The sequence below is a fragment of the Alligator mississippiensis genome, chromosome 11 (assembly GCF_030867095.1).
Source record: "Alligator mississippiensis isolate rAllMis1 chromosome 11, rAllMis1, whole genome shotgun sequence".
In the NCBI taxonomy this organism is placed as follows: domain Eukaryota; kingdom Metazoa; phylum Chordata; order Crocodylia; family Alligatoridae; genus Alligator; species Alligator mississippiensis.
Window position 1 is genome coordinate 65,010,758 of NC_081834.1, and position 24,963 is coordinate 65,035,720.

At 56.8% G+C, this 24,963-nt stretch overlaps 1 protein-coding gene and 1 long non-coding RNA gene across 2 annotated transcripts; both read right to left on the minus strand.

Annotated features, from left to right (window-relative positions):
- Positions 1 to 478: 478 nt before the first annotated feature.
- LOC102576257 (E3 ubiquitin-protein ligase TRIM39) lies at positions 479 to 8,969 on the minus strand. The gene is made up of 6 exons (XM_006275173.4): positions 8,427 to 8,969; positions 8,047 to 8,142; positions 7,125 to 7,355; positions 6,848 to 6,870; positions 5,876 to 5,985; positions 479 to 2,776 (listed from the first exon to the last, which is right to left on the minus strand). The coding sequence occupies exons 1-6, from the start codon at positions 8,835 to 8,837 to the stop codon at positions 2,235 to 2,237; spliced, it is 1,413 nt and encodes a 470-aa protein (XP_006275235.1). The 5' UTR covers positions 8,838 to 8,969; the 3' UTR covers positions 479 to 2,234.
- Positions 8,970 to 13,609: 4,640 nt separating this feature from the next.
- Positions 13,610 to 23,756, minus strand: LOC106738279 (uncharacterized). Its single transcript, XR_009455779.1, has 4 exons — positions 23,653 to 23,756; positions 20,748 to 20,780; positions 19,457 to 19,477; positions 13,610 to 15,335 (listed from the first exon to the last, which is right to left on the minus strand). It is a non-coding gene; the product is annotated as an uncharacterized LOC106738279 (long non-coding RNA).
- Between the last annotated feature and the right edge of the window lie 1,207 nt (positions 23,757 to 24,963).

Below are 24,963 nucleotides of genomic sequence, written 5' to 3' on the forward strand. Positions count from 1 at the left end.
AGTCCTTTGTAAATCTGGATTAGAACTGGTCTGATAAATGCTGAACTGGGTGTGTGTAAATGTGGGTTGATTAGCATGTGGAGCACAGATTCCCCATCATGCAGTGCTCCCCTGCTTCTCTGATCCCAGAATTCACTGCTGTCTCTGCTTTGGGCTCTCTGTTCTCCATCTCCCACGAAAATGAGTTGTCATCTGGTTCCATCTCCGATGCAAATGATCTGATGCAAATGAGACCTAGGGCAGTTGCTCCCTTATCTGGAGGGCTTTAGGTGTGCCTCTCACTGCATCTTAATCAGTTTTGTTGGGGGCGGGGGCAGGGGCGGGGAATTCTTTGTGAGTCAGACAGGCTGGTCCTGTGCCAGGGTTCCCCAACAACGTGGAGCTGAGAAGTAACACTAGAAATGTTACTAATATGGTAGCACTGTAATATTCAGTTTAAGATCAAAGCAGAAATAAATATAAGCTTTGGAATGTGCACTGGTTTGCTAGAGTATATTTAATATACATAGGGAAGAGGGGATGGGGGAGAGGACAGTGCTGGGAGGGGCCTCCAAAGTAACACAGTAATAAAACCATGGGGACTGCACTGGTATACAGGGATCCTGGTTTTCCTTGTTAATAACAATCACAAATTCTCTCATAAAAAATTGCAAATTACCTGACAAAACCCCCAAAATCTGTAATTAAAATGAAAGGCCTCACACAGCGCATGCCCTCGGCCCTGCTAGTGGCCCTCACCCCCCACAATCCCCGCCATCCCTGCTTGACACCCTTACTCTCCCCCCACAACCCTTCTGGGCCCTGCTGGTGTCCCTCACTGACCTCTGCAGCCCCCCAGACCTGCTCATGCCTCTCACTCCTCCCCACAGTCCCCTAGCCCTGCTGGTGCCCCTCACTGCACCCCAAGCCCTGCTGGTGCCCCTCGACCCCCCCACACAGCCCCCTGCCCCCCCAGCCCTGCTGGAGGGGCCCTTCAGCTGCCAGGACTATGGGGCCAGGAACCTGTGTCTGCAGCTCCCTGCAGAAGGTGGTGGCTACTGCAGGGAGTGCAGCCTAGCTCCCCCCCTGCTGCGGGTTTGGGGCGCCTGGCTCCCCCCGCTGAGCACTCTAGGGGGCCGGGGGGATCTGCACCCCCCACATCTGTGGGCAGGGCTTAGGCTCCGGCCCTGCTTCCCTCCCCCAGGCCCTCTGCAGCCCGGTGGGTGCAACCTGGCACAGCAGGGCACAGTGAGCCCGTGCAGGAGAGCTGCTTGCTGCCACGTCCTCTGTGCACAGGGCAGCAGCAAGGGGAAGAATCCCATGCCACTGCCCCCCACTGCTGCCCTGTGTGCAGGGGGCACATCACCAGGGCAGCACAGAGCTTGCAGCAGAAAGCAGCTTCCTGTGTGGCCTCCCTGTGCCCTACTGTGCTGAGTTGCACCCGCTGGGTGTGGAGGCCCTGTGGGAGGGCAGAAGGGTAGGAGCCTGAACCTGTGTCTGCAGTGGCCTGTGCCTGTCCACATCCCACGCACAGATCTGGGGAGCATGTACCCCCTTACCCCTGGGAGTGTACACAGCTTCAGGGAGCCAATCACACCCCCATGCCCTCTGAACAAGCCACCTGCAGCTCCATCTCCTTCCCCGCTGGGGCCCTGCGGCCACACACTGTGGTTCTGGGCCCCAAGCCCCACACACTGCCTAGGCAGCAGCCCGAGCCCTGTCCAACTCCCTCCCTCCCTATGGGGGCCTCAATCCCCCCCACTTACCTGTGGGAGCTGCTCTTCAGGCTGCCTGGGGCCATGTGCATATACATGCACTGGCGCCCATGCATATCCCTCCTCCTCCCACTCCCTCTCAGCCCCTTGCAGGCTGGAACTCCGCCGGCCTGCAGAGAGCTCTTTGCAAAACAGCAGGGAAACCCTTGGATTTTGCAAAAATGAGAAATCCACATTTTAGTCTGGTAATGGGGAAAATCCATGTTTTACTGTTTTTCCAGGGGAAATGGAAAACCCAGATCCCTAGGGATGTGCAAGTGAAATGTTAGGATTTGGAGATAGTCCCTTCCAGTCAGTGGCACTGAGAGTGTGAGAACTGGGAGCTGAACCCTGGGGCACAGGGAGGTATAAGGGACCAGAAGACTGGGAGACCCCAGCCTCTGCCCCACTCCCACCTCAGGGCCGCCCCCCGAGGCAGTTGGGTGGCATGGGGAGGGGACAGTCTGTGCCACACGTGTCATGGCAGTGACAGGGATTCCCTCAGGGCTGGGTTGGGACTGAATACAGGGTCAGGGGAGCTGCATTGGTGCCCCCAGCATTGATACCAGGGCAGAACAAAGGGCGCAGGGTCCCGGAGAAGGTGTCAGTGAAAGTGAAGAGATGGGACCTGTCAGTCACATTGTAAAATGAGACCTCACCCGCCTCGTAGTCCAGGAAAACCCCCACCTGCCTGGGCTGCACACGCACAGGGAAGGGGGCCGTTGGGGAGGTGAGGGCCTTGTAAGCTCCATCCCACAGCCACACGGTCCAGTACCCATTGCCAGGTGTAAATGTGACTTGCCCCTTCTTCCGCACAGACTCCCTGCACACCCCCAGAGCCCAGTCTGTTTTGTCTCCCACCTCCACCTCCCAGTAGTGCCTCCCGCCTGTGAACCTCTGAGAGCCTAGGACAAAGACACAAGGATCAAATCTCTCAGGGTTGTCAGGCAGATCCTGTCGGGTGTCTCCATGTCTCACACATTTCCGATCCTCTGACAGGACAAGGTTGGGATTTGCTGTGTCTGGGTCCAGAGTCACATTCACTGTGGAGAGAGTCACAGATCAGGGTCCACAGAAGATGACTATTAGAAGGGCTGGGAGACCGCAGGGGAGCAGAGGGGCCCAGAGAGCAGTCTGCCCAGAGAGAAAGTGGGGACAGGGATGAGAAGAGGGGGAAGGTCCTGGGGATCTCTGTGCCCTGGGGGCTGGTTTACTTGATTTGCTGCTGACAGCAAGTTGGTGCCTGCCCCTCCCCACCCCAGGCTGGACTGCTCTGCCCCAGCTGGGATCCACCATGTCCCCAGACCTATGGGCATAAATCTGCAGCCAGGGAAACCCCACAGCTAGCTCCTCCCCTCACAGAGCCCAGCCCAGGGCAGGGCAATGAATCAGGGCTGGGTTCACTGGGTGAGGGAGGGAAGAGGAAAGGGCAGTGGGGAGCACTGAAAAGCAGAACTAAGGACAGGAGAATAGCACCTATTTCTGATGAGCAGGGATCTGGGTTTTCCATTTGCTGTGGAAAATCATGGATTTTCCCCTTTAAAGGAGAAAATTGTGGGGCACTGTGGGGTTCCCTTTACAGGCTGGAACTGTTCCAGCCTGCAAGGAGCTGCTTGGGGCTGCAGGGAGCGGGAGCAGGGCAATTGGAGGCAGAGGGCATCACATCCATGTGCATGTGCACATGCAGGTGGCTGGCATACAGCCATGCAGGGTGATGGGAGCAGCCCCAGCAGCTATATACAGTTAAGTCTATGGGGGGAAGGAGTGGGGTTGGAGGATCAGGGCTTGGAAACTGCCTGGGGGGCTATTTGTGTGTGTCTGAGAGGCACTGGTGTTTGGAGGGGGTGGGGATGTGGAGGCGGGGGTGGGGAAGGTGTCTGGGTGCTGGGGCTCTGGCAAGGCAGGGGGTCTGAAGCAGCGCTTGGTGCTGCCAGTGAGCTCAGCTCCATGCTATTGCCAGTGGGGTCCACCTGGAGGCACCTACTTCTTCAGTGGGGGAAAGGGTGATGGGGTCCTTTGGAGGCAGTGGGGAGCTGTGTGGCTGGGCTGGTGGTGCCAGGGGCTGGTGCCTGTGCTCTCAGGGGCAAGATGGCTGGGAGATGCTGCCCGGGGGGGGGCATGGCCAGGCAACCTGTTGAAGCACTAGAGCCCCAGCCTGAGTTGGGGAGTGACAGAGGCCTCCCCTACTCCTCTCTCCAGCCTGTATCAGGGCTAGACTCACTCTGTCACCACCCCTGTGAGCTGGAGCCACTGCACTCCAGCCTGGGTGGGACAGGACCTGGAGACCTTCACCCTTTTCCTGCTACCCACAGCATGGCAGGGCCAGAGCCACACTGCTTCATGCTGCTGCTGTGGAGTGTAGCCCTGGTCCTACAGGCTGCACCCCAGCCCCAGTGCAGGGCAGCGACCTGTGCTTCTGCATAAGGTGAGCTGCATGCACCTGGTGCTGGAGGCCATCCTCACTGTGAACCCACAGACCACCATCCTGTGAGCCTGTGCAGGGCTGGACAGGGAGGAGTCAGCTGGAGACCCCCTCTGGCAGGGCTGGGGGGTGAGGGGGCTATGGCTTGGGAATGAGGAGCACGAGGAGGGGCAGGGGACTGTGGGTCAGGAGTGAGGTGCACTGGTGGGGACAGGAGGCTACAGGTCAAGAGTAAGGGACACTGGGTGGGGAAAGGGGGCTACAGGTTGGGAATAAGGGGCAACAGGGGGTGGGGGACTCTGGGTCAGGAGTGAGGGGCACTGGCAGGGTTAGAGGGCTGTGGATCATGAGTGAGGGGCATGAGTGGAGAAAAGGGGTTGCAGGTTGAGAGTGAGGAGCATTGGCAGGGTCAGGGGGCTGTGGGTTGGGAGTGAAGGGCACCAGCAGGGCTGGAAGGGCTGTGGCTTGGGAGAAAGGGGCAACCACATGGGCAGGGCACTAGCATATCAGGCCCCCAAGAAATGCTAGAACACCAATGTCAGCACTTGGACAAGGGCAGGAAGGAGAGGACAAGTGTATGGGGGGGGGGGGGTGGGGAGGGGGTGGCAGGGTCTGTTCAGAGCATCAACGTGAAAAATATTTTCTTTTCTTTTCTTGACCTGCTCTGACATTTCCCCTCGGAGGAGACTGGCCCCAGCTCCCATCCTGACAACCAAGCTGAAAATGAAGACCAGCTCCAGCCTGACTTGCCCACCCACAGCAATTTCTCCTGCAGAGGCTGGGAGCTGCACAGACATGCTCCAGCTGCACTTGAGCATCCCCGCATGTGCACTGCTTCTAGAGTCTGGCCCAGGACTCCAGGGAGTGCCTGTGCCTTTCACAACCTTTGCTCTCCACAACCAGCCAGAGGCAGAACTGGGGCGGTGTTGAGGGATCCCTCAATCTCACATCCCCATCTGGACTCAGCGGGGGTCAATCAGGCATCCTCCTTGGAGGTCCAGGGTACTGAGGATCTAGACCTGACTCCATCTGTGGTAACATCTGTTACACTTGAGCATCAAAAGGCCCTTTCCTTTCAGAACAGCTTTTCTGGAGCTCCGCAATCCATACAAACCCTCCCTGCGATGACTCGCTGACTTTGTTCAGGGAATTCACTTCAGCCGTCCCTAGTTTCCTGCTGCAAGCTGTTGCTGGGAATGCTTCAGGGCTGGGACTTATGCACCCACAGAAATGCCCTTGGGAAGTGAACCCCTGGCTCCCTCCCTGTCCGTGTCCATTCAGACTGGGGCCTCTGGCTCCATGGTGCCATCTCCAAGTGTCAGGATCTGAGCAGCAAGCAGCAAATCCGAGACAGTGAAACGGCACACGTCTGTACAGCACGGGCTGCCAAGAGCACCAGACCTGTGCTAAGTGCCCAGGGCCTGAGCAGGACACAGCAGAACCACACAGATTTGAAATGACAAATGATGTGCTCAGCTTCTTTCATCCCCATGGAGTCCACCCTGTGCAGCCTTGGGGAGCTGGGGTGCCAAGGGCTTTCCCAGGATTTGGGTCATTCTGGGCTGGGGCACAGACCTCTGAGCTGAGCTCTGGTCTTCTGCAAACATGAACACAAAGGCTCTGATAACCCAGTTCCACAGCTTCTACTACACAACCCACTCTCATTTCCCCTGCCTTTACCCCAGGACCATGGAAGAGAGGCCCTAGAAGTGCCCCTTACCCAGGAATCCCGTCTGAGCCTCCTGCAGCTTCTTCTCTCCACAGAAATTCTGGATTCTCTTCTGCTCAGGAAACTTGGGGGCTGGATGCAGAGGTGTCACCTCCTCGCCCCTGCAGAAACATATGGGCAATTTTATTCCTCTCAGTTCACAGCCAGAATTTCCCACATCCTCAAGGCCACATGGGGAAATGAATGTGAGATGGGGCCACAGGGAAGAGATTCTGTCTGATTGGCCAGCTGGTGCAGTCTGCTGGCTCCCCTCTGGTTGATGCTTGTACTTGGAAGGTTTCAAGTTGAGCTATTGCAGCAGGGCTCAACCTGCAAACCCTTCTTGTGCAGCCACAGCTCACATCCACAAAGCGGCAGTATTCCCTGTATGGCTTGTATCAGTGTCAGCGGGAAAAGCTGTACTGGGAAAGAACTGGTTTCTTTTGTAACAAGATTGTCCCAGGGCTTTTGTCCAGAGAGCTGTACGACGCAGGGCTTGGAGATGTTCACACTCCATCTGCAGAGAAAATGCAGGCCAAGCAGTGGCAGCCTGAGTCCCTCTGACATGTGGCCTGATCACAGGCCCCTCTGGGACAGGGAGAGGCTGCTTCTGGGACTGAGGGGCCCATTCTCTAGGCCCAGCTGCTCTCAAGGTTTATTTCCAGCCTCCAAGGGGCCTGGTCCCTGGTGAGGTCTCTGCCCACAGACACTGTTCCCCTGGGGCCTGGGTTGAGACACTTAGTTCCCTCCCCACAAGCTCCTGAGCCCATCAAACAGGACAGACTTCAGACATTACAGAGGCCAGATCAAAATCAAGCCCCAGGGAGTGCAGGTCACAGGGTGGCAGCAGCAGCATCAAGGCCACAGGGATGCAGGAGGCCAGATCCAGAGTAGAGACTGCTGCACAGGTGGGTGCTGGTGGCTGAGGCTGCCACCTCGTCTTGGCCCGTGGGACAAGAGAGGGGAGATGAAGCCCAAATGTACCTGGTCACAGCACTTCTGACACCCTGGAGGGGACAAGAGAGAATGGAGTCAGTGTCACGTTACAGCCCAGCCCAGCCCTTCCTTGTGCTACCAGAAGCAGACCCCTCCTACCCCTGTTGCTCTGCAGAGATGGACACCGCCCTACGCTGGGTCCTGAGACTAGGGCAGAAGCAGAAGCACCCCGGAGTTGTGACCTCTGCTCTGCATCAAACTAAGAGGTCTCTGTGACTCAGAGATCATCATATCTCTATGCTGGGCATGTCTGATGCTGTCTCACCTGTAGGCGCTCAGGCCCCAGCTGATGACACTTCTCCTCCAGCTCTGTGATCAGGGCGCTGAGGCGGGCAGTCTCTTTGCACAGGCGAGTGGCATTTTCCTCCCTCCTCCTCACAATCTCTGTGTTCAGCTCTTCCAGCCGGGTGAGCAAGAGGTGCTTCTGCTCAGCCAGGAGCTGGCGCAGCTCCTCGCACTCGGACACCACCAGCTGCCTCTCCAGCTCTGTCTGCCTCTGGGGTGGGCAGGGAGAGGAAATGGGAGGGCAGGGCAGGGCAGGGCCATGGGGCATAGTGGTGCCATTGTGGGGTGGACAGGACAGGACAGTCAGGGGAGAGGCTCCAGGCCTTTTCCAGGCTGCACAGAACACCTCATTCCAGCCCAACAGGGTCCAGCCCAGGGCATTGCTGGGGGATGTAGCCCTGCCAGTCCAAAAGGGGATTTTCTCACCGTTCCCAGCCACCCCTGCACTCCAGCTGCACCAGGACCCCCATGACCCAGGGGTTTGCAGGGCAGGGCCCTGAGAGCAAAGCGCTGCCCTGACTCGCCCAAGATGGAGGAGCCATCCCTTGCGAACGGTTCTGCCTGGCCCACTGAGGGAGCTCCAGGAACCTCTGCCAGGCCTGACCCTGGGACCAGCAGAAACCTTCCCCTGTTCCACCCCAACCCACAGAGACCAGTACATGTGTTGCAGTTACACTGCCCCTCCCCTCCCTGCCCAGCCAAGAGGGCAGGGCCAGAAGCTGTTCTCCATACCCCAGTGTAAAACTTCAGGATCTCCCTTGATCTAAGTGCTGGCACTCCTGATTTACACCATGGGAATTGGCTGAGTCAGCCCTGCACCACTTATACCTCACAAATCTCCTCTGCCCCCATCCCCAACCCCCCTGGCTGCCACTGCTGCCGTCCTTGCACCAGGCACCTACCAGGAGCCTTTCGCTCTCCTGCTCCCAGGTGCATTTCAAGCTCTGCAGCTCCTCTCTCTGGTCCTTCAGGTGCTCCAGGCAGCTCTGGATTTTCTCCTGCAAACACAGGACACGTTTCTGGTGCCTCAGTTTGTGGCCAGCAACCCCTCCCCCCCCCCAACCTTGCACAAAGCGAGGCTGCATGATCGCTGCCCACAGCTCTGCCCCCCGAGCGCCCGCCTCCAGCTCCAAGGAGGCTGGCCAGAGAGGCCGGGCCTGCCCCGTCCCTCCCCGCCACTCTGGGCAGGTCCCGGCTCTGGTCCGGGCTGATCACACACACGGGTTGCCTGACTGCGGAGCAGCTGCAGCTGGACTCCCTGCTCGGGACAGCTGGTTCCTACCCTGTAGTCCTGGGCAGCCTCCTCCATGGGAACCACGGTGTGAGCGGCGTGCGCCCGGGACTCCCCGCACCCCGCGCACATGGGGGCTTCGTCCTCCCGGCAGAAGAGCGTCAGGGCCTCCTGGTGCCTCTCGCACACGCGCTGCCCCCCGGGCCCGCTCGCCGCCGGCAGCCGCAGCCGCTTCACCAGCTCCAGCACGTCGCCCAGCTGCCTCTTCGGCCGGAGGGGTCTCTGCGGGGCGGCTGCCCGGCACTGCGGGCACAGGACGTGCGGCTCCGGCTCCGGCTCCCCCGTGCAGGCCTGGCAGCGGCTGTTCCCGCAGCCGGGAGCCCCCGGATCCGCAGCGCAGTCCGGACACACGGAGCACGTCACCTGCTTCTGCAAGCTCCGCGCCGGGCCCTCGGCAGCCATGGCTCCGGCTCCGCGGGCCGCACCACCGGCACGTTCACCTTCCGGAGCACAGCAGCCCGTTTCCTCCCTGCTGTCGGCGGGGCCGGGCCGGGGCGGAGCTCCGCGGCGCCAGCCCCGAGCCCGAGCCCGAGGCTCACAGGAGCAGCAGCCCTGCCCCACGCGCCGTCTCGGCGGGGTCTGCGGTGCCCTGGGGCTGGACCTGTGCGGGCTGCTCCTGGCTCCGAGTTAGCGGCAGTCTGGTACGAGCTGCTGCTGCCTCCTCCCCTGTGACCCAGGGTCCCGGGGCTCAGCGGGGCTGTTCCCTGAGCGCGTCTGTGCTGGGGAGACATGACCTTCCCCCTCTGCACAGCCCAGGGGCGACTTTCTCTGGCGCTGGAGCCCTGTGCTCTGCTCAGACCCGCTCCTGTGCTCGGGCAGTGGTTCTCCAACTTCTTCGACTCAAGGCACCTCTCCAGCCACCCCTCATTAGACTCCAGGCACTCCTCAGAAAATGCCAGCCCTGAGCTTTACTTACTTTGTTTGAGACTGGAAAAAGAGTAGAACAATTCTTCTGTTGTAATAACCCGGGAAGGCCACAACACTCGGGATGTTTCCAACACTCTGGGTTTTGGACTGATCCCCTTCGGTTTATCTTGTGGCTCATATCTGCACACCTAACAGCATTAACATGGAGTGGCGCCTGCGGCACCCTGGCATGGCACCCTGGTCGGGGGTCCCGGAGCGTGTGAGGCAAATCACACAGTAGGAAGTGGCTGAGCTGCTGAAACCTGGACAGTGGGTCCTCAGTGCCCCTCTTCCCCTCTCCGTCCTTGCCCCCTGGGAGAATCGCTGCGCTTCCTGCCTTGTGAATGGTGCCCCAAGCCCTGGGTGCCTGGTGCTGGCCAAGGCTCAGGTGGGATCTCCCAAGTGCATGAGCATCACACGGCCTCTGGTCCTGTGACCTGATGCCCTAGTCACTGCCCAGCATGGCCACGAATTGCCCAACCCTCCCTAGTGCCCAGTCCCACTCCCTGAATGGCACATGAGGCCGTTTCTGTCTTGAGAAAACGGGTTTGGAGGCCCAGGCCAGGGAGAGGAATGAGCTTCATGTCCAGGCTTTCTGTTGTGCAAAAGTGAGAGCCATTGTCACTGGGACAAGTGCCAGCGAAGGCCCTGCACCCACATGCCGGGCCCTGAAGCTCTGCCAGGAGAGTCCTCTGGGTCTCAGCCCCCAGTAAGTGCTCTCTAAAGAAGCAGCTGTTCACATGTGTCTGAGCCCAACACAGTGGCTTTACCAACCAGGCTATTTCACTGTCCCAAGCTACTGCTTATCCCTTAAATGCACCTTTATTGATTGCTGACCAGCCTCCGTGAGTGGCTGGTCATCCATTTATTAATTCTCAGACTTCCATCCCACCCTTCTTGAAAAACTCAGAGTGGCTCACAATAACCAACCTACCCACAAGCAGGATTTCCTGAACAACAACCCAAAAACGGGAACTCCAACCCCTACCCCTGCTGCATAAGCAAAGCCCTTGCCACAATCCCAACCACATCTCTTGGCTGCCTCACACATCTGGATACAAGAAACAAGAAATCTCTCTTCTCCCATCCCACCCTACTTGACTCGCAGGCTGCCCCATCAGTGTGGTCTGTCAGTCGGTGTCTGGAGCCTGCACCCCCATGACCCCAGAGGACATGATGGGCAGGGCCCTTCTCTTGTTTGGGGCCTGGGAGTTCTGGGGGCTGCAAAATACAAGTAAATCTCCTGTTTGCCCCTCTCCAGTGTAATGAGTCCTGCTTTCTCCCCCAAGCCTCCAGACTGGGCCAAATGAAGGCAAGAATGAAGGACTCATGGAAAGATGGGGCTGGAAGGGACCCCCGAAGGTCATCTAGTGCAGCCCCTGCCTGAGGTAGGGTCATTCCTGTACAAACCATCCCATATAAATCTATTGTCTAACCCAGCATTTCTCAACTGATGGGTCTTGACCCAAAAGTGGGTTGCAAGAATATACGAAAGGGCTGTGAACAAACTTTAAAAATGGATTGTTCTTTAGAAGGGAACGTGGGAAACTGTGGCTTTTCCCTTGCAGGCTGGCAGAGTCCAGTCTGCAAAGGGCTGCTTGGGTCTTCCTGTGCCCCCCCCCCCCCCCAACACACACTTGCCCCTTGCCCCACCCCTTGCTGGGGCCTGGGGCTAGTGGGTTAGGAGGGAGTGGCACTGGGTCAAGACTGACCATCAATTTTTTAAAAATGGGTCCTGGTGCAAAAATGGTTGAGAACCACTGGTCTAACCTAGTGCTGTCACTATGTGGGCAACCCCATCTCATATTCACAAGGCCCAGCAACCAAATCTTCCACAGGCAAGGCAGGGGGACCACAGTGGCCAGTGTCCTGCTACTACCAGAGTTGTTACAATAGCTGGAGAGATCCCAGGAGGAGGGTTACATACAACCCCTCCCCGCAGCCCATACTGATCTGACTGGGGGTAAAAATCCTTCCTCACCCCAAATGCAGCATTAGTCTTACACTGAGCAGAGGGTCAAGACCCTCTAGCCAGGAGCATCCAGGTTTCAGTCCTAGCAGGAGTGCTGGCAGAGCCCAGTCCCCATCCCCAGCCTGGGCTGCAGCCAACACCCAGTGCCTCTGAGGGAAGTGAAAAGAATGAAGCCAAACAGAGCTGCGTGTCCTGCCCTGACATGGCAGTGAAAGGCCCGGGTGTGGGGAAGTGGCAGAGGTGAGGGGGGCCACCCAGACGCCTGGGTCCCTCTGAGGGGTTTTGGGCCCCTCCCAACAGCACCCTGAACAGCTTCTGCCTGAGCCCTGTGACCCTAGGAGTAGAGGCACATTAAGAGTTACTGGGGCTTTGGGCAAACACAGAATTGGAACTCCCCCTAGAGATGCACCCCTATATTGATTGCATATGAGATCAGCACTGATAAAAGGAAAATTAACATTAAACAGCTATTGGCTTTTTGTGGCTGATGCACCTGAGCATATCACTGATAAATGCCATGTGCACTGAGCAGCTGCCATGCAGGGGCTGGGAATGCAGCTGGATAGTGGGAGAGCAGAGTCTAGGTGGTTAGTCTTTGGTGGGGGAAAGGGCAGGAAGATTGAGGCCCTCACTGTGAGGGAGGGAATGCAGAGGGGCAGGCCCTAGGGCTGGGAGCTGGATGAATGGAGCTGTGGGTAGCTTGTCTGGTGGGCACAGGGATGGCACCACTAGAGGAGGCAAGGAGGGTACATGTCCCGACCTGTGCTGGGGTGAGGGTGGGCTGCTGCTGCACCAAGGGATGCACTGGGGCAGGGGCTGACAGTAGGGTTGCACCAGGGGATGTGGTCATGCCAGACTCCTGTGGGAAAAGCAGAGTTCAGGGTCCCACAGCACCATTCCCAGCCCACCTTGCCCAGCTCCTGCCTCCCCATTGCCACTGGCCCTTGATCTGTACCCCCCCAGTGCCTTTCATTCCCACCCCTGCTGATTGGTAGAGTGGCCACAGTTGAGGCTAAATCCTCTGCAGGGAAGCAAAAGCTGCAGATTTAAACTTGGTGCCATTTTTTTCTCCCTGCCGCTGATTGGCTGAGCAGGCAGGGGGGAGGGGAGGTTCCCTCTGCAACCAGTTCAGACCAGGTGGAAGCACAGGGTCTTACTCCCACCCCTGTGGAGTAGCTGCTAGCAAAGCCTCAGGTCAGCAGTGGTTCGGCCCCACCACCCTGGTCCCTTCATCAGGTAGGCAGGGAAAGTGGTGCAGCCAGTGGGGTGCAGAGCCCCAGCCCATAGTGGCAACCCTCACACAAGTCCGAGGGGTATGTGGCCCCCCTGCTTCCCCCAGGGTGTGCAGTGGTGGGAGCCCCCCTCAAGCTTTCTGGTGAGCCACCGGGGCTCTGACTGTCCCATGACCCCACCCTGCGGCCCCGTTCACCCCAGCCCCTGCCCATTTTCTCCTTTACAGTGTAGGGCTTGATATGCCCCTTCCCCCCACACTCTTACCTGCTGGGTGGTGTCTGTGTAGAAGTACAGTAGATGTATCTTTTAAGTTTAAGTTTTATTCAGCCCCCCCAAATAGTATTTTCTCCCACCACCTACAGGGACTGCCCCGTGGGGCTCTTTCTAGCTTGAGACACCCCTGCCTTGGGGAGGGCTGCAACAGGCAGTGGTATAGGCAGGGGGTCCTGGTAGGAGATGAAGCAGCTGGGAACATCCTTCCTGGTATAAAGCAGCCTCCCCTGGTGCTGCTGCAAGCAGGGCTGTGTGCAGTCAGAGCCATGCCAGGGCTTGTCCTGGTATAATTCCTGAACACACAGTCCCACCCAGCATTGCAACAGGTAGGTACAGGCCATGCCCAAGAGAGACGGGTGCTGCCCTGCTGATTTCAGTGGTCTTTTTTGTTTTGCTTCATTTTGTTTTTTGCCATTTTATGTTCAGCCAACTCAGTTCTGAGTTCTATTGGCTAAGCAGAGCTCAATGGTTGCAGTCTGTGTGACTGTCCCCAGCAAGTCTCCTCCCTCCCACACTCTTCATGTTGGGCCTTCAGGTCCCCCCAGGCCAAGTCCATGACATGCATCATGTGTGGAAGCCCCCCTGCCTGGAGGCCCTGGAGTTCAGATGCCCCCAGCCTCCCTCACCTGAAGCCAAAAGCCAGAAGGAGCAAACTAGAAGGAAAGCTCAATGGCAATCCCGATCACCATAAATTGCATAGCTGTGCTCCTCCCATTGTTGCCAAAACGGCTAGTTTCGTTCCCCTGGAGGCTTGTTCAATTACCCTCAAGGAGAGAGTCACACATACAGGCTGGGTCCATCTAGGTTTATTGTTTGCAAACAGTTCGACCGGGGAGCAGAGAGCTCAAATCAGGGCCGACGATGAGTCCGGCCTGGAATTACATTTTTATAGCTTACATTCAACAGAGTCTTGACGTATTAGAAGTTTATTGGCTGCAGTACCAGTTCCTAATTGTGACGTCTTATCTTGTAGGCTGTACTTAACTAGTTATTGGTTAATGTGACTTATCAGGGTTAGTACGTGCGCACTCAAAGGTAGAATTGCAGCATGCTCAGAAGAAAAGAGCAATTTCAACAAAGTTAGTTAAACTTTAGTAACTTCTTATCTTAACGTAACCTTAAGGCACTGGACAGAGATGATTTCAAAATGCAAGGCAAGCAGTAAGAACCACAGACCACAGCTTGGACATTAGACCTCCTGATCTTTACACAAAAGGGTCATAAGATTGGGTCATAAGACACTTCTATCATACGGTTGTTGCTCAAGCATTACTGCAAAATTATGGGGGCTAACGTCTTTTTACTACACTGTCAGGATGGCCGAGTGGTCAAAGGCGCTGTGTTTAGGTTGTAGTCTCCTCTGGTGATGTGGGGTTGCGTCCTGCTCCTGACAGCTGCCTCCCCTTTTCCCTCCAAAGCTCCCTCCCTGCACAGCTCTTGCTATTGCAGCTGAGGAGCACCCAGCAGCTTCTCCCAATAGGCTGTAAGCTTCTCCATGGCCCATAGGTGATGGGGCAGGTGTCCCCCCCTGCCCGCCTGCCCAGCCTCACCCTTCCCTCCCAGCCCCCGGTCCACGATGGGCTGCATGTGGGCGCAGCCCCCAGGGCCACAGCTTCTTTTTGCCTCCGAGCCAAGCTGATAAGCGCCAGCATCTCGAGCTGCACAGGGCAATGCTGAAAGTGGGGAACAAAGTAACAAAGTGATAAGCCCAGGGGGACTGCAGTGATTTTTAAGTGAAGGATAAGAATTTGGAGATGATCCCTTCCAAGTGGGTGGTACTGTGGGTATGGGGATTGGGAGATGAACCCTGGGGTGCAGGGCAGCCATCGTTGGGAGACCCCAGCTCTGCCCTGCTTCTCCCCAGCCCCACACCAGAGGCACCAGAGGGGCTCACACTTGCAGGGGGCATGGATAGGGCTGGAAGGGGACAGTCTGTTCCACATGTATCATGGCATGGCAGTGACAGGGATTCCCTCAGGGCTGGGCTGGGACCGGGCACAGGATCAGGGGATCCGTGTTGATGCCCCCAGAATTAACACCAGGCTAGAAATACGGGTGCAGGGTCCCAGAGAAGGAGTCAGTGAAAGTGAAGAGATGGGACCTGTCAGTCACGTTGTAAAATGAGACCTCGCCCAACTCATAGTCCAGGAAAACCCCCACGCACCTGGGCAGCACGTACACAGGGAGAGGCATCAAGGGGGAGGTGTTGGCTTGGTATTCCCCATCCCGCAGCTGCACAGCCCAGTATTCTTCCTCCGGTGACACTGTGATGCCCCCCTTCCTGCGCGCAGACTCCCTGCACATGCCCAGAGTCTAGCGCTTCTTGTCTCCCACCTCCACCTCCCAGTACTGCCTCCCACCTGTGAACCCCTCAGAGCCCAGGACGCAAGCACAGCAATCAAATCTCTCAGGGCTGTTGGGCAGATCCTGTCAGGTGTCCTCATGTCTCACATGTTTCCGATCCTCAGACAGGACGAGGTTGGGATGAGCCGGGTCTGGGTCCAGAGTCACGTCCACTGGGGAGAGAGTCACGGGTCAGGGCCAGGTCAGGCGGGTCCCCGAGATCATGGGGAATTTGCCACATCCTCAAGGCATGGCAGGTCAGTGTCTGCCTGAAATCACCATCGCCCAGAGGGGAAATGGGGAGAACAGGAAATAGCCCAGGGACAGAGCAGGATGTTCCCACCTGGCCTCTTCAGGGGCAAGAGACAGGGGCTAGGGGCAAGAGAGTGGGAGAAAGAGGGGCGTGCGCCAGAAACATGAGAGGCAGGAGCCATGGTCCATGCCCTGCCCCTCCCCACCCCAGGCAGAGATGCTTTGTCCGGGTGGCACAGTTGCAGAGCAGGGGAGGAAGAGGGGCAGGCACCAAACCCATGAGATGGTGTCGCAGGGGCTATTGGGAAGAACGGAGTGAGGAGGGGCAGGCAGTGAGGCTGGATGAGATGGGCTGGAAGGTCTGGGAGATTGCAGGGGAGCAGAAGGGCCCAGAGAGCAGCCTGCCCTGGGAGAAGCAGGTGGTCGGGATGAGAAGAGAGAGCAGGGCCTGGGGGTCTCTGTGGTCTTGGGCCTGGTTTGGTGCCCTGCCCCTCCTCACCTCAGGCTAAGACTCTGCACCAGCAGGCAGTCTCCGTGTCCCCAGAGGTATGGGCACAGAAATACAAACAGAAAGAGCCCACAACCAGCTCCTCCCCTCGGAGATCAGAGCCTAGGGGAGGGATGTGAGTTTAGGCTGGGCTCACTGGGTGGGGGAGGGAAAGGGGAAGGACAGTAGGGAGCACTGACTAGGAAAACTAAGCACAGGAGAACAGGACTCATTACTAATGAATTTGGGTCCACTGCTAGCAGGGAGATGGACATGTCCTCCATGGCTGCCCACTCACTCTGAGTTCAGCTGCACTGGGAGCAAGGCTCAGGCCACCCCCTGCAGCATGTCCTTGAGAGCCTCCAGGCCACACCACAGAGCCAACCTGGGTCATGAAAGCCCCTAGAAGATCTGCAGGATTGCCCACCGCACCCCCAGGTGTGGCGCTCCCAGCTCAGGGTAAAAGCAGCTGCCTGGGTTCAGCTGTGTGTGCCAGGAACGGGCTGGTGGTGGGTGGCACCACCGTGGGCAGAGCACGGCTGGAGGGAGCAGAGGGACCTGTCATGTGGGTGGGTGTCTGTTGCTGCCTGGAGGGGGCTGAACTTTGGCAGTGTCTGTGCTCTCTGGGCAGCCCGAGGCCTGGCTGAGGCTGCTGCTGCCCTTCCTGCTGCCTCAAGGATGGAGCCAAGAAGACCCTTTCCTGGAGGGAGGGAGCTGAAGTGACAGAAGCCACCACCCAAAACCCAGACTGGGCAAAAGGCCTGAGCAAGATCTGCCATACCAAAGGCAAAAGGAGCAGCTGGGCACAGACTAGACTGCAGCTGGGGAAGGGTATGAGTGTCAGAGAGAGAGAGCCCAGAGGTACCAGGAGGAAGCAGCAGGCAGGGACTGGCTGCATGGCTGGGAGAAGCAGCTCAGGGACAGCACATCCTGGGGGCTGAGTGTGTCTGGAAAGGAGCTCGAATGGCCTCTGGCTGCCTCATCCTCTGTGCTCAGGACCCTGTGGACAGGACAGTGCCAAGGGACCCCTTATGGTAGCCCTGGTCTCACTTGGGGATGCTCCTAGGAGAATGCAGAGTCCCCCTGCAGCATACGTGAGCCATGGGGGGCACTGGCTTTGGTTTGATCCAGGCTGGGGAGAAGGTGGCATTTCAATATGCTCCCTTGTCCCTGCCCACACCTGGCTGTGGCCTGGAGCAGATGCAGCCTGACACACACAATGGGAGGACATCCTTTCATCTCTTTCCCAGACACAGAGTGAGTGGGCAGAGCAGAGAGCAGGGGGGAGTGCAGCACGTGGTCTGGCGCCAGCTTGCTCTGAGCAGCCCCTCAGCCAGACAGCCCACTGCCATCCCCTCCCCCCACCCCACACACACATTGTCCAGGCTGACTCCTGGACGCCCGGTCACTGTTGCGGTACTGGGATGGGGGTGTTGAGACTACATGCTGGGATCCAGATCCAGGCCAGATTTCCTGCCCCCAGCTCCCATACTCTGCCCTGTGCCCTCCTCCCCAGCCACTGTTGCTCTCCCACACACCCCATTTCCCCAGCACGCTCCCTTTGTGTCCATCTCCTGGGCTGGAGAAAGGCCCTTATCCTGGCCAAAAACAACCTCTGCCTCTTCCTTCCTCCCCAGCCGAGGCCTCAAGCAGTTTCTCTTGCACCAACTGTCTATCCTCCACTCCTGGCCCATTTAGTTTACACTCATATGGGCAGTGCCAGTACAGAGCATCTGGGCAAGGCCCCATGAGCTGGAGGACACCAGAAACCTAAGACCCAGAGGATGTGACAAGAATGATGGAGATGAGGGCTGTGCTTACCACCTCTCTAGCTGAGATTGACACCCCCACCCACATATCCCACCCAGGGTCCCTTGTATGCTGGACACAGGAGATGGAGGGGCTTGCACCGCAGGTGATGGGCCACCACCCAAGAGATTGGGGTTCCCTTCCCTTCTCTGCCACTAACTCACTGTGTGACCCTGGGCAAGTCACTGGAGTTCCCAGGGCTTCAGGCTGGAGAGAGAGGATCATGGGCTGGTCCTTGTCTGCCCTATCTCTTTAGATTAGAAGCCCACCAGGCAGGGCAGGAGTTGTCCCAGCAGCATTAAGTACAGCAGGGCCTGGTCTCAGAGGGGATCTCCTGGCGCTGCTGGAATAAACAGCTGCATACTGAGAGCCAGATCCTGCCACAGACACTGATGCTGAGCAGTACCTTGCTTCTCATGCCACATGGAGTCATGGTGCTAGCACCTGGCAGGGATCCGACATGGAAACCCATGGGTTTTGTGCTGCACCAATGCCTCATGAGCTGCTGCCTGCCCCTGCTCACAGGGGAGGGATGTGTGGCTGTTTTTCAGGGTGTTGCCAATGAAGTCAGGATGTCAGTGAGACAGTAGCAGGCACTTACCTTCATTGCTTCATAGTCACCTGCAAAGTGAAAGAGAATTAACCTGGAGTCTCACAAATTCCCTGACCCTGGCCGAGTTGGGGCAACCTCTCCTGCCTGAGGACATGGACAGACACTGGCAGTGATCTGTGCTCCAGGCATTCAGCTGAGTCCAGCCCAGGGGCCATGTGCTGTGTGGGCAGGAACAGGCTCTGCTGTCCCAGCTCCCTTGGGGACATCCTCTTCACCCAGGCTCTGCACGGACACCCGGGCACAGGGCACGGCTTCCTGGTTCCAGGATACCCCACCCCCTTCTAGCCCCCTCTCCAGCAAGATGACCTCTCCTCACTGGGCTCTCCAAGCACTTCCCCCACCTCTGTCTGCCCTTCCACCACCTCTTCCAGGGCAGCTGCCTCCTTTTCCTATCTTCTGCGGGGGGGTTCTCCAGAGCCTTGCCCTCCTTTGCCCTTCTCCCTTCACATCAATCATCACTTCACATCATCTTCATCTGGCACTAGGTGCTGACAGCTCCCAAATCCACCTCCTGCTCCTCAGTTGCATCCTACCCCCTGCCTCTCCCCGCCACCACCTGTCACACTAGCCTGTGCTCTAGGTTGTGTCCTGCTCACCTCAGATGGATGGAGGCCAAAGAAAATTCCTCCTTTCCCCTCTCAGCACTCCTCTCTCACACAGCACACTCATCCCCGTAGTCTCCGGGTGTCTCAGACTCCTCTCTCCTTTTGCTTTGGAACCCTCCACCCCAGCCCTCTCAATCCCACTCCCAAATACTGCTCCTCCGTGACCTCGTGATCCAGCCTCCTCTAAATCCTGGTAGCCCAGTTTCTCATCAGTCCTCCTTCTCTCCTGCCACAGCTAATCCAGCCTCTCCTCTCTGGTCCCCCACATGCACGCTGCCCCCTCACCCCCTGGCACGCGGAGACAAGCGCTGCCCCTGGGAGCTCCCATGCAGCCCTGCAGAGGAGTGACACAGAGCAGAGGGCTGGGGCTGCTGGAGGATGAGGTTTCTTGGGGAGTTCCTCAGCAGACAGCACACATCACGTACAGATTCTGCTCCAAGGAGAGCCCTGAAGGCCTGGTGGGACATCAGCTGCAAAACATGAGATTTCCCCCTTCCCTCCATAGAGAAATTCATAAAGAAACATTACCTTTATCTGCATGGTGCCTCTCTGAAACAAACACCCGGAGATATGTATTACAAGGATGGAGATTGGAACCCTGTGATGAAGAGTGCCAAGCAGTGACTTTCACTGCCACCTCTATACACAGGGTCTGTCCCTCACTCTTCTCCTTGGCAACAGGATACCTGGTTCCCCAAACCCTCTGCCCTTCCAGATGGGGTGAAAGGAGCTGTCACTAACTTATGGGGGAACCATATTGCAAGGGTGGTGTAAATCAGCCCCTGTCTCAGAGTTATGCACCCAGGAAAGCTCAGGGAAACTGGAAAGGAGTGTTGCAGGCTGGAAATGCAGATACAGCCCCTGAGCATCCTAATCTCTGCCCTGCTGTGACTCCCTAAGGAGGAGGAACCCTTAAAGCAGTTTTAATAAGCATGAGACATTGATTCAGAGCTGCAGACCCATTCCTACATTGATCATGGCTGTGGGACTAGTACCTGGGGTCCAGCCAAGGCAGAGTTAAGGTTGTTTGCATTTTCCAGGGTAAAGTCCTTCCCTTCACCCCACTGCAGGCTATAAAAGAGCTAGAGCCCAGGGCGTCCCATGGGAGGAGGGATCCTGCTACATACTAGTCAGGTCTCCCAGTTTCCTGCAATGCCATGGACCAGGCAGAGCAAGGACTGCTCAGGGCTGTGGGCTCAGGGACCCCTTCTGTACTAGTCACAGTGCTGGTAAAGACACTGGTCTGTTCCCATCAGAGCTAGTCTGCGTCAGCAGGAGTAGCCCTTTAACACACTGCTGGTGTCTGCAACAGAAATGGTGTCTGCTTCTGATCCTTAGTTGGGAACAAACCAGGCTGTTACCTGGCCTGCTACAGTCAAGCAGGCACTTTTGGCTCGGTCCCCTGAATGTCCCTGCATAGACCTGAGCTGGCTTAACTGAGCCAAGGGGACTGAGGAAACCACATTTCTTCTGTGTCTGAGCTCTTGTATGCTTCAGCAGAAACCTATTTCTTGTTATTTTTTTCATACTGCCCAGTCATTTAGTACTAAATCAGGTACTGCTGGACTGTGTAGTCCCAGAGATGCATGCTTATTTTTAGATGCTACATCACCATGGTGATGAGCTATGGCAACCCAGTTCATAGCTATGGTGATGTAGTTTTGGCATTGTGGTTTGTGCCCACTGATGCTACTTTGTCCTAGCAACAAGTTATGTCACTTTAGCTTATTGCTACAGTGATGGTGACGTAGTGTCTTGTGTGCACGCGCCTACTGCCACATAAACTGTTTAACACATCCCACATGTCCCTGGCACTCACCTTTTTCACTCTCTGGTTCAGACTGCAGGGCCGCTGGGGAGAGAAGGACAAGAGGTGAGACTGCACCTCAGCGAGAGTCATATCTCTGGGAATCATCCTCCTGGTAGCACATATAACTGGCCTCAGACACTCACCTTTCTCACTTTCCAGCTTAGATTTCAGAGTCATAGTTTTATAGTTGGTCGGGTCGGAAGGGACCTTGACAGATCATCAAGTCCGACCCCCTGCCATGGCAGGAAAGAGCACTGGGGTCAAACGACCCCAGCAAGGTGTTCGTCTAACCTCCTCTTAAAGACCCCCAGGGTAGGAGCCAGCACCACTTCTCTTGGAAGTTGGTTCCAGATCCTAGCCTCCCTGACAGTGAAGTAGCGCCTCCTGATGTCTAGTCTGAGTCTACCCTCTGCCAGCTTGTGACCATTATTTCTAGTCACTCCTGGCAGTGCTCAGGGGAACAGGGACTCCCCCAATGCTTGCTGGTCCCCCCTGACTAGTTTGCAACAGGCCACTAGATCCCCCTCAGCCTTCTCTTGTGGAGGCTGAACAGGTTCAGGTCCCTTAGCCTTTCCTCGTAGGGCCTGCCCTGCTGCCCCCGATCACACGAGTCCCTGGGGGAGAGAAGGGTCAGAGGTGAGATTTCATAGATTTCATAGACATTCAGGCTGGAAGGGACTTCGGAGGATCATCAAGTCCAGCCCCCTGCCCCAGGGGCAGGAAGTCAGCAGGAGTCATAGGATCCCAGCAAGATAAGCATCCAAATGTGCCTTGAAGGTATTCAAAGTGGGTGTTTGAACTGCCTCCGGAGGCCATCTATTCCAGACCTCAGGGGCTCAGACAGTAAAGAAGTTCTTCCTTATGTCCAGCCTGAATCAGTTGTGGTGGAGTTTGTGACCGTTCGATCTCGTCATCCCTTGGGGCGCTCTGGTGAACAATTGTTCCCCCAGATCCTGATAAGCACCTTTGATAAACTTATAGATGGCCACCAGATCACCCCTGAGCCTGCACTCTTCCAGGCTGAAGAGTCCCATGGCTCTCAGCCTCTCATCATAAGGTCTGTTTTCCTGACCTCTGATCATGTGCGTGGCTTTCCTCTGGACTCTCTCAAGCTTCTCCACATCATTTTTTAATTGTGGGGCCCAAAACTGGATGCAGTACTCCAGCTGCGGCCTCACCAAGGCCGAGTACAGGGGGAGAATGACATCCCGGGATTTGCTTGAGAAGCATCTATAGATGCAAGCCAGCATTTTGCTAACTTTACTAGCCGCAGCATCACACTGCAGGCTCATGTTCATCTTGTGGTCAGTCATGACCCCCAAGTCCCTTTCATCTGTAGTGCTAGCCAGTGTAGCACTGCCGAGCCTATAAGGATGCTGCAGGTTTTTCCTCCCAAGGTGGAGAGCCTTGCATTTCTCAGTGTTAAACACCATCAGGTTCTCATCTGCCCATTTGCTGAGCCTGTCCAGGTCAGCCTGGATCGCCCTCCTGTCCTCAGGTGTGGATGCTTTACCTCAGAGTTTGGTGTCGTCAGCAAACTTGGCCAGTCTGCTTCTGACACCAATGTCCACATCATTGATGAAGATGTTAAATAGTATAGGCCCTAGGACAGAGCCTCGAGGGACCCCACTGGTCACAGTGCACCACGACAATTGGCTTCCATCAACCACCACCCTCTGGGACCTACCGCGGAGCCAATTCCCCAGCCAGTGGATCGTGGTGAGGTTGAGGCTGCAGTTAGCCAGTTTTGCCAAGAGGTGGTCATGGGATACCAGATCGAAGGCTTTTTAAAAATCAAGATATATGACATCAATCTCTTCCCCCTTGTCCAGGTGATAGGTCACCTGGTTTTACAAGGAAGTGAGATTTGTCAAGCAAGACCTACCCATGACAAACCCATGCTGGCTATCCCTCAGGATATTGCCGTCAGCTAGTCTGTTAAGGATGGCCTCTTTGATAATCTTTTACCTGTTAATAAAATAACTTTTATGGTCAAGCTGGTTCCTATACTCTCTCTCCAAACCTCGTTTCCTCTTTCTTCTCTTCAACCTCCCCATTTGCTCTGCAGCAATGCTTCTTTTACTTAAGTCAAAGATCCCTGTAAAGCCCAAAAATCCTGTGGGGTCTACTCATCAAGGGGATTACTCTCAGGACAATTGGGACAAGAGATTGGGAAGTGCTGAGCCATGGCATATGAGGGTGTCAGCCTCTAAATGCTGATTGACCCGGCTGGCTCGTATGTGCTCTGTTTCTGTGCTGAGTCTGTGGCACATAAGGGCATCAGTCTGGAAATGCTGAGTTACCTACCTGCTTAGATGTGCTCTGTTAATCTGTGTGTGTGTGAGTGTGTGTGTGTGTGTGTGTGTGTGCGTGTGCGTGTTCAACTATTCGGTAGTTGAAGGAACCCAGCCCCATTGCAACTAAGCCCTGCAAGGTAGCTCCACTGGGGGTGAGCACTTGCAGAAGGGAGAGAGAGAGCTCTATATAGAAACACAAGTGACACAAACAGTAAATTGATAGAATTGCAGGGACTCCAGAAACATACCCCTAATAAATGAGCACACCCCAAAGGGATGGGCAAATCTGGTAACACAGGGGCATTAAGGGCCAAGGGACAAGGTATCTACAGAGTAGCGGATGCATGGCAGGAAGGGGAGGGAAGTAACTAGCAGTGGGCTGGTTCAGGGAGCAAGGGTGGGTCAGGGACAGCAAGTCCAGCAGCTGGGCAGACAGTCCTGCAGGAAGGGGCTCTAGGGGGGTGGTTCAGTGCCTGCCCTGGGCTGGGCCTGGATCCCATGAGGGCAGCTGTGCAAGGAGGTGACATGCTCACATCTCTGCTGTGCAAAGTACTGCAGGGTAGCAGAGCTCTGGATGAGAACAGCTGTAAATACCATGAGGATGTAGAGGCACATACCTGCCATCAGATGGTGAATCTGGAGTGTAAGAAGGAGAGCAATGCAGCCAGGCAGAGAGGGCCCCCATGCAGGGCTGAAGGAGAGTGAGGAAATCCCCCTCTTCATGGGGATGTGGCCTGGGCAGCAGGGAAACACAAACCCAACAGAAGTGTACGCAGGGCTGTGACCAAGACACCAGGGCAGCTGGCAGGATGTGGGGTGCAGAGGGAAGGGGCTCTCCAGGGGCCTTTGTGCTGGCCTGGGGAGTCTTACACAGAACCACGGGTTAACCAGCAGCAATGTGCCTGCCCCAAGGAGATGCCCTGGTACTGCAGCAGGGCTGGAGAGGAGGGCGGGCTAGAGGTGTCCCAGGGACAGACCTGCAGGAATAGGGCTGGGGTGTCATCAGGCAGCTGGAACCCCATGTCCCTACACACCCCAAGGTGTGACTGACCCAGGCTGGCCAAGGGGTGAACATGGCCAGGGAGCAGCTGCAGCCCCTCCCTGTGACTGCTGGGAGGGAGTGGTAGCAGGAGCAGCATCTACTTTGCAGGGAGGGGGCTCTGCCCTACCCCAGGGATGGCAGTGACCCTGCTCACACCTGCTGCTTTGCAGTTGAGCTCAGTACCAATCCCCCAGCAAATGGAAATCCTATCCAATGGGGCCTGATGTGTTTGTATGAGCCAGGACTGTGGTCTGGGACTTTCACCAACTCCTTGCTGAACGTCTCAAGGCATTCAGTCTGACTAAATGCCTCTCCAACTGTGCCTCCTTCAGGCTGGGCTGAAGGCTGAGCCAGAGGCTGTGGGAGAGGGGAAGTGCTAAGGGCTCCACATGGCCATTAAAACATGCCAGCACAGACCAGACTGCAGGATGCTAACATGGCAGAGACGGTGGTTTGAGGAAGGTGCATTGTGACACGAGGTCCCTGCTCACACTGGTTTTGCTGAGCCTGGCTCCAGGATGCCCCCTCTCCTTCTGCCATCCTCTCTTTCACTCCACCCCTCAGCCCAGGGCCAGGCTTGTCAACACCCAGGAGCCCTGGCCCATGCGCTCCAGGCAGGGGCACCTCCCCATGCCCACCCTCCTGGCAGCAACCAGAGCAGATCAGCAGAGAAGCAAGCTCCTCCCCTGTGGCCCTCTCAGCCTGGACATGTAATAGGGAAGGGGCTGGAGAATCACACCACATGCATACAGAAATAGCCCATCTCAGAGCAGGTTTTGGGGTCAAGGACCAGGGTCAATGCCACTCGCTCAGGGTGCGGGTGGGGGAGGAGGGCCCAGGCGTGACTCCATGGCTGGGCTGTGTCAGTGAGCGGTGCCTGCCCATC

What these genes read in the sequence shown, in the direction of transcription:
- LOC102576257 (XM_006275173.4), bottom strand. Translation starts at nt 8,837, where the DNA reads ATGGCTGCCGAGGGCCCGGCGCGGAGCTTGCAGAAGCAGGTGACGTGC. An exon ending in AGGCTGCCCAGGACTACAGG is followed by an intron (nt 8,143 to 8,426) that starts GTAGGAACCAGC and finishes CTGTGTTTGCAG; the next exon opens with GAGAAAATCCAGAGCTGCCT. An exon ending in GTCAGAAGTGCTGTGACCAG is followed by an intron (nt 5,986 to 6,847) that starts GTACATTTGGGC and finishes ATGTTTCTGCAG; the next exon opens with GGGCGAGGAGGTGACACCTC.